At 36.6% G+C, this 18,381-nt stretch overlaps 1 protein-coding gene across 4 annotated transcripts; it reads right to left on the bottom strand.

The window, feature by feature from the left end:
• Nucleotides 1–290: 290 nt before the first annotated feature.
• On the bottom strand, nucleotides 291–17,674 carry PIE1 (SNF2 domain-containing protein / helicase domain-containing protein). 4 transcript variants are annotated; one of them, XM_018121382.2, is made up of 21 exons: nucleotides 17,519–17,674; nucleotides 14,981–15,083; nucleotides 12,405–12,485; nucleotides 12,108–12,215; nucleotides 11,850–11,930; nucleotides 11,673–11,761; nucleotides 11,466–11,599; nucleotides 11,324–11,364; nucleotides 10,766–10,901; nucleotides 10,433–10,501; nucleotides 10,275–10,339; nucleotides 10,071–10,187; nucleotides 9,891–9,938; nucleotides 8,746–8,814; nucleotides 8,518–8,580; nucleotides 5,338–8,425; nucleotides 4,846–4,907; nucleotides 4,675–4,742; nucleotides 3,200–3,992; nucleotides 1,518–2,044; nucleotides 291–1,205 (listed from the first exon to the last, which is right to left on the bottom strand). In XM_018121382.2, the coding sequence occupies exons 2-21, from the start codon at nucleotides 15,038–15,040 to the stop codon at nucleotides 761–763; spliced, it is 6,144 nt and encodes a 2,047-aa protein (XP_017976871.2). In that variant the 5' UTR covers nucleotides 15,041–15,083; nucleotides 17,519–17,674; the 3' UTR covers nucleotides 291–760. The 4 variants fall into 4 exon arrangements, with proteins under 4 accessions (XP_017976871.2, XP_007029182.3, XP_017976872.2 ...); XM_007029120.3 differs by having other exon boundaries at nucleotides 9,903–9,938; XM_018121383.2 differs by having other exon boundaries at nucleotides 14,981–15,111; nucleotides 17,519–17,667.
• Between the last annotated feature and the right edge of the window lie 707 nt (nucleotides 17,675–18,381).

Below are 18,381 nucleotides of genomic sequence, written 5' to 3'. Positions count from 1 at the left end.
AATAGTGAAAAAGAATAGAAAAAGAAAAAAATATTTTAAACATTTCATACTCGTCTTTTAAAATGAAATGCTTATTTCGATCGTGTCAAATTATGATTAAAAACTAAGAATGAGCAAAATATTTTACCCTATTTAAAATAATTTTCAAAAAATAATAGTATTAAATGAAAAGCAAATGTTTTAAAGGAGGATGACTTTATTTTCGCACGTGATTCAATTTGCTGGATGCATGCGAATGATCCGCTAGTAATACTATTGGGTTGCTGGAATTAGTAGAAGTGGAGCAGAGATTTGCGAGGAACTGCCGTGAACGTCTTCCCATTTTCTAATAACTAGAACTACCTTTCTATGTGCCAAAATCTGAAATACATAATGCCCAACCAAAGCCCAAGTTGTCCCGCTAATTAATTAATTAATTACAAAAAATTAGTGCTACGTTTTCTATATTCACTGCAGCTCACCGGATCCTCTGGCAATGGAAAAAAATTCATCAGCAGTGATGTGAGTGGGTAGACGTCCATGGCTGGCCTCCTTCTGCCAACTCTCTCTCCTTGCCAAAAAATGTTAAATGGAGTTTTGGAGCGTGAACAGGCAAACCTGTGTAGCCACTCCCCTCGTATGGCATCCAAAAATGGTGATCCAATTGACAGTGTACCCCACGCCGAGGATCTGGCTTGCTCAAAGAATTACTTTGAGCTCCATCCATCACAATAAAGCTTCAACCAAGAACATCAAGCAATTTAGAGCAATGGGATTAACCTTACCCAATGTCAGTATAGTCTGGGAGCATCGAACAATCATCGAGGCCTGAAATATATCCGGCGATATAACTATGTGGGACCACTTCATAAACCTCTGATTCCAGTGAAAGGGCCTCATCCATGCTGCAACATAAATCACTATCAACAACATCAGCCCAACTGCTGTCATTAGTCACAGATGTCAGGTCACATCTTAAGTAGGGATCATTCGGAGCAATTGTTGCCACTGGTTGGAACACTTGCTCTGGCAATAAGTTGTGTACATCACCATGCTCCATTGAAGCCTTCTTCAGTTTTGATTTAGATCTCATTGTGTCAGAGACAGACAGCTTGTGCTTCCCCAAAGATGGCAATTTCGACCCTGAACGTGACTTGGAATCATTTGCTGGGAAGGCAGATGAAGCCCAACCCAGACCACCTCCAACACAAGCCCTAGCTGCTGCCCTGAGAAAAAGATGTTCTGCTTGGTTAGCAATCAACAAACTTTTATCCCAAAAACACACACAAATGTTGACAATATAAATCTAGGCATGAGTAATTTATTTGACCAGTACAAGACACCATGCCCTCCAAGACCATGACCTGAATCTCATGTCTTTCTCATCTCAATTTGGAATCTAATAATTACAGCTATAATAAAAACTTACATGCAAGAGATTCACAAGGAAAATGCCTCCTTCAGACTAACAACAATAATGCCTAGCCAATAATTCACTACCAAGCATGATAATTAGTAATTGCAACATGTTGCCATACCTAGACCGGTTCTCAGCCGCAACGTTTGAAGCTTTGAGATGGAGGTCTTCTCCAGGGGTCTCGTTTCTAGATGTAACAAGATCTGAACCATATATTGATAAATTTATTACTGGTGGGAATGGAATCATAGAGTCACCACTCTCCTGTATTTCCAGTGTTATCTCTAAACATTCCGCAATGACAGGAGAATCCCCTCTCCTATCAGAGGAGGAAACTGTGTCACTCCGTTGTCTATTGCTGGCATCATGGAGTGCAGCTGATAACAACTTGCTACACTCCCGCAAATTTGTAAATTTCATCCTCTGTGCTGGTTCCTTTGCAGAACCCTGAGGTGTGTGGCTCAGAAAAGGACTGAGGAACCTTCCCCCTAAACGAACACCATTCCGAGATGATGAGACATTTTGTCGATTTTCAGGGCGAGACTTCACCCTCCATACAGATGCAAGTAAGGCAGTGAAGTGCTTTTGAACTAGTAACTCATGATCTGGCTGCCCAGCAGCAAAGTTTAACAGCATTCGAATGTTATCCTGCCATGATATATTATTACAAGTAAGGCTTCTTTCTTCATTTACTATCATACCAAAATTGCTTCAGCAATCATCATTAATTAATATTTATAGTAAAATACTACACCACACCATCACAGCATGCACATACACAAAGCAGTAAATTCAGAAGACTTGCTTCTAGAACATCAGCCCTAAAACACTGGTAAAAAGGGGACAGAAAGGGGAGGGTAGGGTGGCAAGTGTGGTGACTCAGAATTTGTTCCAGAAAGAACCTCGGCAGTGGGTACCATATTAGACAATTAGAAACAATAATACTCCGAGAACACATTATATGTAAACTATCATAGTCTTGGTAGAAGAAACCAAACCTAGTAATAGGGAACCATAGAGTAGATTAGAGTCCTCACATTTAAGGCTACGTAAGATGAGTCAAAATGCACACAGCACAGTAAGCTAAAACCAGGAAAACTAATGATGCATAATCGTTCAGGATATTCCTAGGAGCAATCTGGAGGAGACTGGAGAAATGTACCACAGTTAAATGTGGGGACTTCCTTCTTCTTTGGCGGAAAAAAACATACATACAATTAGTATTGCTTAAAGGAGAATATTGAGGATGAATGTGTCATGTAAAGCGGCCTGAAATGGGAATGACTTTGCCGTAAAACAGAAAAAAAGCACCAATCAAGGATACAATGCTGAAAATCATTTGGTAGAAAGCAAATTTAAATTTTTAATAACCTATCTAGAATACAGCACCATGCACAAATTGCATGAAAGGGATTTCAATAGGCAGCCAAAGAGGTGAAGGTTTATTTAATTAAATCAACCTAAAATGCTTGTTCGTAGTTTATTCAAGCCCTCTTTAGTCAAGACATAAGGCTTTACCTCACATTGGAATAATGCTAGCCTAAGCAATCACTAAAAGTCTTCTAGTAGATGAACTAATGTCAAGCTGACTAAAGAAGTTCTAAGCTATTAGTCAGAATCACTATAGTCAATCTCCTATGGTTGCTTACAAGTGGGGAGGCACAACCTTACATAAGGAAATCTTTAAAAATTTACAAGTCAGACCAATAAATGAGCATTTGCATCAATTTTTCCCCTATTTTTGTCCCTTTTATCCTTTTTTGACCAACATTTGAGAAAGAACAAGCAGTAGATTAGGCATACCTCTGTTACTTTGAGAAGAGCTTTTCCAGAGCCTGCATTGCTGAATTTTTCATTAACTGAACTGTCTGGTGCAGCCAAAATATGCCGTTGAATTAGTTCCCGGTACCTCTCACAACAATGAACTGGATGGCGATATCTTCCCCTGTAAAAGCCACCAGCAGTCATGCTGTAGAGTGTTTCACTAACCAAACTCCAATGTGGGCCATATTCATGCACAACTGCACATAATATAGCATCCTCCTGTGGCAACCAAGAATCAGGTGATGGAACACAATCTCTTGACCAAATATTACCCTTCTTCAATTTCTCTGGTTTTATCATTAAGACTCGTTTTACAGGCATGGAAGTAATGGAAATTTTTCCTCCTGTTTTACTCCTGCTAGCAGGTTTCTGCTCAAACTCAACCGCAAGGCTCTCACATGGTTTTACCTCTGCACAGTCATCATTCCTCTTACGAATTGCATTTGGATCCCAGTATACAGGACGTAGCTCAGGAGGTTTCTTTAGTTTTTTAGGCTTCTTCTTAGTGCTCTTCCCTTCTTCAGCATCATGCACTATCTCAACCTTCTTACGTTTTTTTGGCACATGATAAGATGGTGATGCAATATCTGAATAAGAGAGCTCTTCATGAGAGTTAACATCATCATCGATGGACATAGGTTCTGCTTTTGGCTCTTCTTTTGCAGGTTTCACTTCAGAACTTAAAGATCCCTTCTTCAGAGATTTAAATTTGGCTTTCTTTGGCTTCTTCTTCTTCTTAGATTTTGGTTTAGGTTCACTTACCATCTCATTCCTGTAAACAGATAGGTTAACATTGAAATTTTGTTCTAAAGCCAAGAATAAATAAGGACTCAACTCTCTTCCTTTAGAAGATCTACATCTCAATTTAAGTAAAATGAATTCCTTAATTTTTGGGCATACTGGTTTGACATCACCTTGTTATCTTTCAACTTTAAAGAATGTTGTGATCCATCCCCAAGTCCTAGCTAGATTATAAATTCATAAAGACAATATGTTTTAGCTAATCTAACATCCAAAAATCACTTGTAACTAACATTTTCCCATCTCATTTTGCTACAACAACTACTGTCTTAAGGCACCAAAATCAGGCAATTCATTCTAAATCCTAGCAATCCTAATCTCTCAAGGTCATAAAGGCACCGATGAAATTTCTATAAATTATCATTTGTCATTCAGCAAGAAGCAGAACAGTCAAATTGACCTAGTAAAATTAAGAAGCTACAAAAAATATGAAAATTTTGCATACAGTTAGAGCACCTATTTGAAGCCTCACATTTTCCAGATTAGGATCACTAAATAATGCACTTGTAGATGGTTTTTGTACTACTTAATGTATCAAATGAATAAGCATCTTCAAATTATCAAGTGGGAGAAAAAATAGAGAGAGAGAGAGAGAGAGAGAGAAAAGAACAGCTAGCTGAAAAGTTTTGGTTTTAAGAGTTAAGACATCTTACATAGCATCAAAATTCCCATCATCTGCCTCTTCCTTCTCTTTGGCTTCATATTCCAGTTCTTCCATTAACTACAAAGTACAAATTAAAAAAAAAAAACGTTAACCACCTAAAATGAACCATACACAAACGATAATAAATAATGTAAATGGCTATATGCAGAGGTCGACTAACCTGATGTTGAGCCAAAGCAACCTGCTGTCGATATGCTTCTGTAGCAAAATCAGCATCCCATTCTGAAAACAGTTGATAACATGGCATTAACTTCAGGATAGGCACAACTAACATCCTAACTTTATTTACTTTTCACAAGTTCATGTATTTTCAACATACTAAGTGAAAATGAAATGAGCCATAAAAATAGTGTCATGTTGGGGAATTAAATAAAAGCAAATCATGTAATTCACTTTGGCTCGATTTGGTTGAAACATTTGCCTTTTTCTATTTGTCTTTGGTATTCTATTGGTTTTTTTATTTTTTGCTTTTTCCTTTCTATTTATTTTTTGCAAAAGAAGCAAAAAGCAAAAGGCAAAAGCATAAAACAAATGGAACCTTAATTTACAACTGACCTTAAAATATAAAAAACCATAAAAGCTTATTGCTTCTCACAATAAGATAACATTTCATGCAAAAAAAAAAGTTAACAATGAGTGAAAAAACACTTACTCTCATACACTAGAGGTTCCTCATCGTCATCAATCTCAGCTTCCATTTCCTCCTTGTACTTCTCAATGCGATCAAGTTCCCATTCTGCCTCCTCAAATCTAACTTCAGAATTCATTGTTCCCTTGTCTATGAGGGGATCCCATAATTCCAGAAAACGGATTGCATATCGATCAATTGGTCTTAATTGATTCTCCAAGGATGAGATAGCTTGTCCTGCTGCTGCAGCAGCTGCTGCCATCTGCTTGACATCAGCCAGCATATCGACATCCTCTTCTCTGCCAGCAAAAGTGAGAGCTTTCTCTTCCATAGGACCAACCCCATTTAATATCAGCCCATTATCTTTATTTGAAGCTGTCATTAATCCACCCTGATCAGCTGACTCATCAGCCTTCATATCATCCTCATTTACAAACTCATCATCTTCCACTTTGCCCATGGCTTCCTCTGTAAACTCCTGGTTGTCGACAGCCTCTTCCTGTTCAACTTTCTTCAATGCCATGTAATCTGCTTCATCTTCTGCATATTTCAAAGCAGCTTCTACATCATCATTAGATACAGAGACCTCGATGCCACTGTTATGATTTTTCTCCTTCTGAATACTCTTAACAGAAAGAGTTCTATGACCCGAGAACAATTCCATAGGATCAAGCTTCTTGAAAAATTCAGTATTGTACCCTCCACTTTGTATAACTAGATCATCAAGGGCACGCTTCTGATTTGCTTTCTTCAAGATATTCTCTTCAATGGTGCTCTCACTGATCAGACGATAGATATGCACTTCACGTGTCTGTCCTATTCGATGGCAGCGATCTTGAGCTTGTTGATCCATGGCAGGATTCCAATCACTATCATAAAAGATAACTGTATCTGCCCCAACAAGGTTAATACCAACTCCTCCACTACGGGTTGATAAGATGAAAAGAAAAATTTTAGGATTTGTGTTGAATCGTTGCATTAATGTTTGCCGCTCCTCAGGTTGAGTGGATCCATCCAGACGCATGTAGGTATACCCATACAAATTTATGAAAGCCTCCAAGATGTCAAGCATCTTGGTCATTTGGGTAAATATTAATGCTCGATGACCTTCAGACTTCAATCTCCGTAATAAAACTGCAAGCTCCTGCAACTTACCACAGTCAAACTGTATCAGCCGCTTGTCAGGAAAGTATACTTGCCTCCTGACAAGTGCAGGTCTAATAGGTGTTACGAGGGGTAACAAAGTTTCAGCACATTTCTCTACATAAGTTGGGTGCAAAAACACAGAAGTTCCTGTTTTGCTGCACCAACAAACTGGTGCTGGTGCCCGTGCAGCTGGGATTGCAAACATGAAAGACTCAACCAGATGAATCATTGCCTGGAAGCGTTCAACCGGCGAAAGTACAATCTCAGCAAGCCTAGAGGAGTACAAGTAGGATCGACGATCAGCTTTTTGATGGTGGATATCAAATGCAGGATGCTTCACCGAGAGCAGTTTGCATAATGTTGTCGAGTAAACTGGTTTTTTCCGGCATCTCAAAGAATTCCACCATGCAATTGATGCTGCTCGTTGTTTTGCTTCTCTTAACCTCTCCTCCCTTAAAGCATTTCGAATCTCTTCAAATATATTTGTCCCACGCAAGCTCTTATGATGTTTAGAAAAGGTCCCAATTTCCTCAAGATTATCCTGGTCAGCACGTTCTTCTATTAAATTTGATGGAGTAGCCAGGGCTTCTACTTCATCGCTCTCCCAAGAAGTCATGCTAAAATCAAGATCAGTAAATAAAATTCCCAAATTCTTAAGATCTACAGTTGAAAATGGACCAGGTGAAAGAATTGAACAAATGGAAGAACTCAATTGGATATCAATACCACCCATATCAAAAGAACTCACAATTGGACGTCCCTCAAATAAGTCAGGATGATTACAAACTTTGCGAAGTTGCATAATAACGCTGATCATCCCAAAAAAATTGGCACTTGCAAGAGTGGCTTGTGTCTCTGAGCTAGCAATAAAGTCTTCATACAAGTTGCGCTGCCTTCTTGAGAGCCTACAATATATGACATGCTCATGTTTCATTGGAAGCTGTTTTTCAACATCCCTTTTCAATCGCCGCAGTATAAATGGACGGAGGACATTATGCAAACGATCAACAACCTCTTTGTTCACTCTTTCTTGTCCATCTATCATCCCTGATATAGGATTACTGAACCAATCCTTGAATTCTTGATGAGACTGAAAAATGTGGGGCATTAGAAAATGCATTAGTGACCAGAGTTCCATAAGATCATTCTGCAGTGGTGTACCAGTCAACAAGATACGCCGTTTTGAATTGAAGTTCAAAAGAGTTTGCCATCTTTGGGACTTCCAGTTTTTAATGAGATGAGCTTCATCCAAGATTAAGTATTTCCACTTCTTCCGCTTGAAGACTTTAGAATCCTGTATAACCAGTCTGTAAGTCGTTATGCATACATGAAATGAGTTTGGTTTCAACCAGCCCTGCCTCTTAAATTTGCGCTCTTTAGCACTTCCAAAGTATGTCAGAATTTTGAAGGCAGGACACCATCTAAGAAACTCAGTTTCCCAGTTAAGCATCACACTTGTTGGAACCACAATGAGATGAGGACCCCATATTCCCTTTTCACAAGCTAGGTGTGCAAGCAGAGCAATTGTCATGATTGTCTTTCCAAGCCCCATTTCATCAGCTAGAATTCCATTTAACCTTTTCTCATACATTGTAACAAGCCAGTCCAAGCCAATATGCTGATATTCACGAAGGGGGTGTTTGAGAAGAAAAGGAAACTTTGTACGAACATTAGTAGTTGAGAATGTATTGCCTGTTGGTTGTGCTGATCTTGCAGCAGCAGCAGCATCAGCAATTCTAATCTCACTTTCCATTCCATCTTCTGGTTTTCTATCAGGGCTTCCATCCCTCTCTTCAGCAGAGGGATGCACCACACCCCGGCCAGCACTGGTTTCAAGATTTTCATCCTTAGCACTACCCTCCTCTCTTGTTTCAACATTTTGATGTGCTGGCAAATCCAAGAGGTCTTCTGACAAAGCTGAGGCATACTCCGATTCATCCCCAGACACGTCATCACCACTGAAGTCCTATTTGATAAATGTGGATGATAAAGAAAAAAGAAATCAATACAAGATAAGAAACACTCCTTGCAATAAGAATAAACAATCCTTTAACCTACCTTTTTATACCTTGCAAGCAATTCTTCCACGGGAATTTCACTCTCCTTTTGCAGTAACGCAAGCTGCAAAAAAGATACATTTAAGAGCAACTAACAACTAGAACCAAGGACAATGAATGCAAGAACTTCAACAACTAAGGCTAGGATACAAACAACCTAAGAACTTTTCACCAGAAGGTCTGGAAATTGAGACATAGAAACACAAGCCATAGTGAATCTGCTCTTTACCTCATCTATGGGATTACTTGAATCTGCTTTTGCGAGTTCCTCCTCCTCCGACAGGGTTGTCTCATCATCCTAGCCATTGGAAGCAAAAAACAGAAAGAGGGCATATCAATTAGAAGTTTTAAAATTGTAATCAGTTCTGGCCAAGGAAAGATATACACTAATATAACTCTTCTGGCAAAGAATAGTTCTTACGTTGGAGATGAAAAGGGGATAATAATAGAAATTTTCAGGACAGAAGAGAGCTTCATAACAGAAAATCTAGATGAAAAATCAACCAAAATGCTTTACTCTTACAGAGAATAGCCTATAATTTTGTGATTTCTTCTGAAATAAAAGTTTGGAAAGATCAAGAGGACAAATTATAGGAAAGAAGGGCGAATGGTACTAAAGACTCAGCACGCCTTGCTGCTGTTGTAGAATATGACATGGCCTATCCACACCAAATGTGAACCAATGTTACACCAAGCAAAGGCAATCCAGAGGTACAAAAAACGGCTGAAGCACCCAAAAAAACCCCCCTTCCTCTTCCCCCAACAAAACCTGAACACCCACCACCCCTCCCACACACACACACACACACAGAGGACAAAACAAATGGTTCAGACAAAATATTAGATACACCCTTCCCTCCAACAGCTACAACATTATGTGTTCAGATAACTTGAATGAAACTTTTATTTTGCTTAAAGCAAACATTTTCCCAAATGGAGCACACAATAACATATCATAGCAAAAACAAAATAAAGCTTCATACAATAAGGAGAAAGAACAAAACTGCAATTACGATGTCAACTTGAATGTGAACATCCCTTTCTTTTCCTTGAAGGGGGACATTTTGGTAAGTCATAATTTATTTAAAACCAAAAGACCTATCTAAACACAAAATTAGCATGCAAGAGATCAGCAAAAAGTAACAAATTCTCATATTTCTTTGGCAAAATTGCAACTCATCATATCAAAACAACTGAACCCCACAACTTTTTAGTTGTTAATATACTAAAACAATGCAGCATCTGAACTAGAGTAGAAAACTCTGACAACAGGCATCCCCCACAAACAACATAGCCATTATAAAGCTGCCTTCCTTTGGTATCAGAACAGAAAAGAGAATCCATAAACAAAAAATAAGAGAACAAGTATGCTACCATATTATATACCTTCTCTTCTCCGGCAAGGGTAAAATCACCATCTTCCTGCATATTGTGAAATAAAACCAAATAAAAACATTAGCATTTTATAAAAATAAAACAGTGAAGAAAAAATGAAACAAAAAAAAGTGAACTAATAATTAAGCTTAGATTGAATATTCTGTACTGCTGTCTAACCTGTTCGTCGCTGAAATCATATGGAGCATCTTCTTTGGCTAGCTCCCCAGAGCTTTCTGACAGATTTCTGGGGGGAGATGCCTCAATGTCTAATGACAAGCCACCATTGCTTTCATTCTATAATAATAAGCAAATATATATTATATTGAGCCATGAACCTGCTTGGCAATTTGACAACAACAACCACAAACACATACAACTTACAGAACGACGATCAAGCGAGTTGGTTGTGTCAATTTTACTGGAAGCAGAAAAACAGTTCCCATTGCCTGTGAAAAATTAAAAATTGCACATTTTTCAGGCACATCCTTACATACATGTGGCACAATTAACAAAACTCATAAACAACTTCTCATCCTTACTGTTATTGTCTTTCACTGATATTGACTCAATTGCATCCTCCCTCTTTTCTGGACTACTTTCTCTGCTAACTGTGAAAATTTACATTAATCAACATACTACATTTTTTTACCAAAAAAGATCAATGTAACTAACAATACAAGTGTGAAAAGAAGGGTGCAAAGTTACATAAATGGCTGCACACAATCACATACTTCGGCCACTAATTTATCACATTAACCTTTATCACATAAGAAAAAAAAAAACAAAGAATAACAATCAATCCCTCCCCCAAAAATAAAGAAGGCAAGGTAGAGAAAGAAGAAAAATGATAGTGTAAAACAGTAATGATTCACCTCTTTCCACATCATAACGTTTAAGGAGCACCTCAAGTGGAAGATCAATTTCACTGTTCAAAGCGGCCAATTCTTCTTGTCTTTCTTCTGCAGTTATAAGAGCCTCATCTTCCTCTATTGTTTGCTCATCATCTTCCTAAAACAAAATCATCATGAAAAGAATATTGTCAGACCACACAGCATGACGATTTAAAAGCAAGAAAATAAACAAAATATCTACAAAAATTTCATAGAAAATTTTATGTTTACAGGACTAACACCAAGTCATTTCTTTTAGTCCAACAGACCCACAATTTTCTTTCCTTTTCCCTTTTCACTATTTTATCAAAAGGAAAAATTTAATCTGTAAAAAATAAACTTCAGCATGTGCCTGATATGATTTGTCACTCAAAAGCAATCATAATCCTTTGTCATCAATTACCAAATGACACAACATAATAGGATGCATCATCAAGAGTTTTTTTATAGCAAAAAACCAAGGAGAAAGGCATACATTTCACACTAATTATAAAAGTGAAGATAAAAAGGAAATTCTTTAATAAAAACAAAAGTACTCACTGATTCTTCTTCAGAGTGCACATCAAAATCTTCATCAGCATCTGCAATAATACCAAGAGAGGTTTCATGAGGCAAGTGTTTAGAGTATTTTGGTTAAGAAAGCAGTTATTATTAAATGACAAAACTAAGACATTCTGGTTACCAGCATTCAATTCCAGAGGTTCACCAACATCATTCATATCTGCTTTACCAGGAGAATTTAGTTGATGCTGAGCACGACATTGTTGCACAGGCCTGTGTGGGTCCACTAAATTTTCTGCCAACATTGTTGAGTACCTAAAATATCCACAATGAATATCATCCCACTTTTCTTTAATGAAGGTAATGAGATTTAGGGTAAAAAAGCAACCTCTCAGTTTGCCCTAAAAGAAATTCAAGCTGTTTATCAAGTGCCTTTTTCTTTTTCTCATCAAGCTCCATTTGATGCTTGTAAAGCACCTGGAATTACAAAGTAAAATGGAGAAATAAGATTCTTGATATTAAGAAATTGGAAGGACTTAAAGAAGATCAAAGTATTATGACTTGCCAGTTTCTCTATCTTCATCCAGAATTTCTTCACGTCCTTAGAAATATTAAGTGCAACTTTTCGCAACCGCTGTTCCTCTTCCTGATTACAATTGCATGCTAGATTTAACAAATTAACAGGGTAAAACAAGATGAACTCAATTATACCAAGACGGCTTGTGTTCATTTTTTAATACAAACAAAACTCAATCCTTGGTACATGATATGTTAAAGAACTACTATTTTTTAGTTTAGTAAGAAAGGAAAAGAAAAAAGAAACCTTCAACTTCTTTTCTCCCCTGGTGGCCTGGTCCAACATGCCCTTGCTGGCTCTTAATGCAACCTTCTTCGCCTGAGCCAATTTCCATTTCCTCTCAGACTCAAAGTCCTGTCAAAATTCAATTCAGTTAGCAAGAGAGGACAGCATGGCGACTGTTTTATATCCCACTGCAAGGAGATGCATGCAAGCAAATAACGTGAGGAAATGTGGACATGAAATGACAAAGCTAAAATAAGTAACATTTTAGATTTATGCATTGACAATGGCAAGGTTCAGAGGCATAAGTTAGTGAATTACCTTTGACAACCAGACCATTTCCTCTAAAACATGATCCCAATGAGTTTTAGGACGCTGGGGCTCTCTAGGTGCTTCAAGAGCCTAAAACAAAATTAAGTAAAATGTTAACAATCAACCATTACTTGAATACACAACATCTACACAATCTGACTGGATAATTACCAGCTTGAAGCATAAATCTGGAGGATTCTCCCACAGACATAATACAAAATCAGGACAATCATTCAGTATCTTAATTAATCAATTCCATGAATGTCCATATGCATAATTAATCAAATAAAAAAATCTTTAGTGGAGTATGGACTCATATATGCAATGTTCATATTATTCAAAATCACCAAAAGTTTTTCCTTGAAAAGGAGGAAGAGATTGCACCAAACAATTTGAAGTTAAAGGAAAGACATTGTTTGTCATGTCTAGTACAGGCATAGTAATTCACCAGTTTAAAACAACAGTTTGCTCCCAACGGAAAGGATGAAGAGGGATAAAAGCAGTCCAAGCAATGACTGGAAGGAAGAAAAGAAACAGAAGAGCATAACCTTCACTGGAGAGTTTTGGGGACACAAATAGAAGTAGCTAACTCAACTAGCTTTGGATTAAGGGAATGAACAGGTTATAGTTAATGTAGGTTTATTACAAAATTTGATTGCTTAAACGTAAGCTTCTTTGTCGATCTTGGGCCTTTAACAACACACAAGGCATTGAAAATCAAGTGTTGGGTAATAATGAAACAATCCACAGATCAGCAACATCTTATGACCTTAGTCCAAGTAATATGTGAGCCAAATAATTAACTAACACAACATGCTGTTTTTCAATGTTTTTTACATTTGTAAAAGTGAATTTTAAGATTTTAGGTGTGTTCATTTTCATATTAATTCGTTATATACCAAAGAATTGGGCACATGCATTACTAGCAAAGAAGCATATGACCAAGCACAAACAAAACAATCAAATCTGCCTCAATGTGCAGTGAGTTCCTTCAAAAAATTAGGACAGATAATTTCAACCACAACATTTCTACATGCTTTGCTAAAAATCCAACCTAACTATAAGACTTATAAACATAAATTTATAAACAATTATTAACAGTTACATGAGATAGTGTTCTCAGTACCCATTCCTGGTTTAGTTCCCATACTGCCTATGGTTCATGGAAAATCACTTCTGTTGTTTCACATAGTAACAAAAAACTTAAAATTTTTAAATGCTTGTTAAAGTTAAGAAGTGGACATAAAATTGGATTTTTGTTAAAATAAACAACAATTACTATTTTTTCCTTTTTTCTGAACTGAAAAGCATAAGAATAAAACATAATGCACTAAAAACGTAATTCAAGACCAAAATAACATCTTAGATCAGAAATAATCAACCTTATAAATGCACCAAAGAAAAAGCCAGCAATTTTAATAAATTTGCAGAAAGAGCACCAATCTAACCAGTAATTACAAATTTTTCCAAGAAACAAAGTGAAAAAGTGATGTTCAAATCTAGTTAAAGGGAAACCAAGATCACGAGCATTAAGATCTGCTTATAGAAATTTTTTCATATTTCCTTTAAAGAAACAGCAGGAAAATTCTTGTGATCCATTCAATTCAAATTTTGAGTTGAACAATGATGAAAATTCAGCAAGAACAGCCTTTGTTAAGGGTCTTTCCCTCCTCTTGGCAGGGCAGAGCAAATTCTAATGGAAAATAACTTCCCAAGTTAAAGTCCGAAAGTTTTCCTCGATTTCCTTTCTATATTTCTATTGAACAGAAAATAGCATCCTTTGTTTTGTTTTCATTCAGCATTCCAAACACCAGAAAACACACAAACTAACTTCCTGAAAGTTATTTCAAGAACCAAAAGTTATTCAATTGGAAACACACTCAAAAGCTTTAAGCAACTTCTGAGGCACAGTTCATTTAAATGTCAACCTCCAGCTCTATCAAGGTCTGAATCTTGTTTGATTACTAAAATTGAATAAAAAAGTGTTGAACATCTAACAAGAATAATGTTAAAATTTGCTTTTTACTTCTACTTTCTTTGACCAATCAGCAAAAATATTTTCCATTATTAATGAATGGGGCTTTCCCATTAGGATAAATATAATAACAAGCAGATGGATAAAAGGTATCTAATTTATCAGGGTTTTAGACTTGTACATACTACATAAAATTATTTTATTTCTAGATGCCACAAGATAATTACAAGAATTCTAAGATAAACACATATCTAATTAGTTATCAATTATTGATGCTTTGATATAAAATTTTCTCAATTAAAACAAAAGTTTATCTTTTCAATACAGTTATAGTCACAAAAATAGCAAAGAACTGATTGCTTGCAGCCAAAATTGATTTAGAAACTAAGATGCAACAAAAAGTTCATGACAGTCAAGCACATACTCAACATAAATTCACTCTAAGCACCAAGCCTCCACAAAGATTTCATCTTTAAGCTTTTTTACAGTAAAAAGTTTCTACATGCATGTATGTGCATCCACAAGTGCACAACGCACAATGACATCAATAACAACAATAACAATATAAGAGACCAGAAAAGAGAGCTATAAAAACCTAAGAAACTATTACCTTTTGACGCCTAGCTCTTGTCTCATGCTCGAGCTTAGACCTTGGTCCCTTAGAAGCCATTATGTACTCGTACTACCTATATCATGATTTGCATAGAGAATGACTGCAGGAAAAGTGGAGCCAAAGTATCACTGTATGAATCAGTCAAGTACCAAAAATTAATGGTCAATTTCAATAGAATGCATAGACAATAGTTCATAAAAATGTAAGATGGTATTTTTCACACAAAATGATGTAAACTATATTGATTCAAATAGCCATGAACCTCCATGACAGCATAGTTAATTTACATATGTTATTCAGTTGCTGACAATAAGCAAGCATTTTTCACTTCCTTTGCACCATACTACATCCTGAGTCACATAATTTGGTGTTTCTACGAATTGAATAGACCTTCTGACAGGCTCTAGTTCATCGAAAATCAATGTCTAGATTGTATACAATTATCACCTTAATTCAAAGTCCAAAAATATCTTCTTTTTCATTTTGATTGTAAGAGAAAGACTGATAGCCAAGCTTTCTAGACATATAAGGAGAGTTTCCAAGATACTCACATGCAAGACTGCCAATGATGGACTTGCATTATCCTCTCTCTCTATCTCTCTAATAGCTAACACGGAACAGAAAGGATATTTACTTGGAACCTCTTTTGTGGAGAGACACAACTACCTACAGTCAGATGCAACACAAAGATTCCAAAAAGGGTCCTACCAATCCCTATTTGTAGTATAAGAATAACAGAACCACAGATTACTGAAAATCAAAGATTCCGATTTCATGATGTTGGTTTATTATTTGCTATTTGTGGCAACGCCCTAAAGTTATTATTTTCTATACATTCTAGCAAACTTCTTCAATTTAACAAAACATCCACCACAACTATGAGACATAACCCAAAAACACTCATTAGCATGCCAAAAACATACACTAAAATTACACAGCTTTAGAAGAATTATATTTAAATAATCCAGAACGAAGGAACTCTCATCGTGCTAAGATTTCCCCCCTATTCAAGACATTAAACAAGTTATTTTGGGATCTATTTTGGTTTCTTTTCGGATTTCCACTTCACCGCTGGCAAAAAAGATGATTTTTTTGTTTTTCTATTCATAACTGAAGGATAATGGAAAAGACTCAAACAGAATTATTATGCTGCTTAATTGTGGGTAACCAACAGCTCCAGTTTAGGTCCAAAAGTAAGGTTAGATGCATGATAGTATCACAAATCTGAAACCTTTTCTCTTTTTGTTTCTTTTTCGCATAAAAGATGATTAGCAGTAGACATTAGGTGCAATAAATCAAGCTTCATTCCTTGTTAGCAGTCATCAAGGACAATCAATTACGCTTAGCAATATACTTACAATTGAAAAAAAAAAAAAATAGGGTTAAGACTAAAGTAACTAGTAACAGTATCTACAAACTGTTAAAACTGAAACTTGACATTGTAATTCTTGACATGAAGTAAACATAGTCAACTTGTTCATCTATAAGATGCCTAATATCAGTAGAAATGATTCTTCATCTATAAGAAGCCTAATATCAGTAGAAATCATTCTATCTTTTAACCAACCAAAATTATAAATGAACAACAAAGAATATCAAGTATTTAATGATCCATCAGGTGACGATAAATACCAGATATGACATTGTTTATCCAAATTTGCTATAACTAAGCAGCCATTTTCAGCCTAGCAAACAGTAACTCCATCAACATGTGTTATAAGACCTTTGTGCAGAAATATTTGAAAAAACCAAAAAACATCATTTAGACAGCAGTCCTCTTATATGCAAGTCATCCATCTTGAAGTCACCTACTGTACACATTAGTTCATTCTTGTGAAACTCCATTTTTGTTAACTAAAGCCCCCCACAAGAATTTCAAAGTTATTCTCCCCACGAAAATTATCACAAAAATAGCTAATTAGAAGTGATTTGAGCAACATGCAAGCCAGTTATAACCCTAATCTCTATAGCAACTGGTTATTATTAAAAGAGATATTCAAACATGACCGCACAACGAATTCTCACGAGCACCCTTATATGCCAAACCACAACAAACCGAATTCATCAGCCTTCATTCACAAGATTTATCAATGAAAAAAAGCAGCCCAAATAATAAATAATTACAAATTCCCACTTTAACGGAGGACTCAATTTAAGCAAAAAATTCATAGTAATTCAAGATAACTGTAAGCTGTAAACCAAGGCAGAAAAAAATCAGCCCATTCTGTTTCTACGAGAGGTAAGGTAAAGCAAACCAGAAAAAAAATCAAAGAGATGAAAGCAGCCCTACCCACGAATTCAGGGAACCATTTTACCTCGGTTTGGAGAAGAAACTAGAAGAAACGAAGTAAAGCAAACCAAACTGTGAAAAACTCAGATGGGTTTGAGTTTCTAGCGAGAGGTAACCTAAAGCTAGACGGACCACTGGCATTTTCAGCCCATAAACTTGCTATGAGATTCGCTTTTTTTTATTAAAGAAAAGAGAAAGAAAAACACGCATATATAAATATAAAATATTTAAAAAAAAAAACGTACATGCAAACATAGAAGGGAGACCCGGACCCCTCCCTGGAGAGCAGGTTCCGGTGGTAGCAGCCGCTGGTGGTGGTGGTGACGGTGACGGCGAGATATGGAGAGAGAAAGAGATCGGGGAGGGGATCTTTAGTAGGGTTATGTTATCAGATTTCTGTATTGTGCATCGGTGACCATTGTTATTTGTTGCTCCCACCCATCGTAGCTCTCCACCTGTCCCGAATTTCTCTGAGAATTTTATTAGTACTTTTTCTCTTTTTTTTTTTAATTTGATTTTACTATTTTCCCATGCGGAGGACTCTTTTTTCCTTTTGTTTTTTTAACTAGATCCAAAACAAAAACAGTACATACCAACATATTTCAGGAAACCATTTTTTAATTATTTTGGGAAAACAACAAAATCATCCTTATAGTTTGAGTAGAATTAACATAAAACCCCACATGGTTTCCAACTTTTCGTTTAACTTCCTGTAGTGTAGTGTTGGTTTTGAGCAAAAAACTCCATTAGATTGAGGTACTCAAGTTTATTCGAACCGGAAACAAACCGTATTCACCCAAGTGAATAGGGTTGCTGGATCCATCCACCAAGAAGTGGGCTCATCCACCATTGCCTCCATGATAGCCAAGGCCAGACGTGGAGCTTCAATGGAGAAAAAAAGCCATCCCTCCCACTCCATGTCACGTGTACTTGCCATGCCTCACTACTGTCTGACCAAATTGGTTCTGGGGAGTGGGGACAGATGCATTAAACTGATTCCCTAACCCTACAAACACTCCATCAATACAAAGCTTCGTACCCTACAAATTCATGATTGAATTCAGGAGTTTTGCTTTCACCCTTTGCAAATATCCATGTGCCATACAAC

The sequence above is a fragment of the Theobroma cacao genome, chromosome 5 (assembly GCF_053813885.1).
Source record: "Theobroma cacao isolate CCN51 chromosome 5, ASM5381388v1, whole genome shotgun sequence".
In the NCBI taxonomy this organism is placed as follows: domain Eukaryota; kingdom Viridiplantae; phylum Streptophyta; class Magnoliopsida; order Malvales; family Malvaceae; genus Theobroma; species Theobroma cacao.
This window is presented reverse-complemented; position numbering and strand designations above follow the sequence as displayed.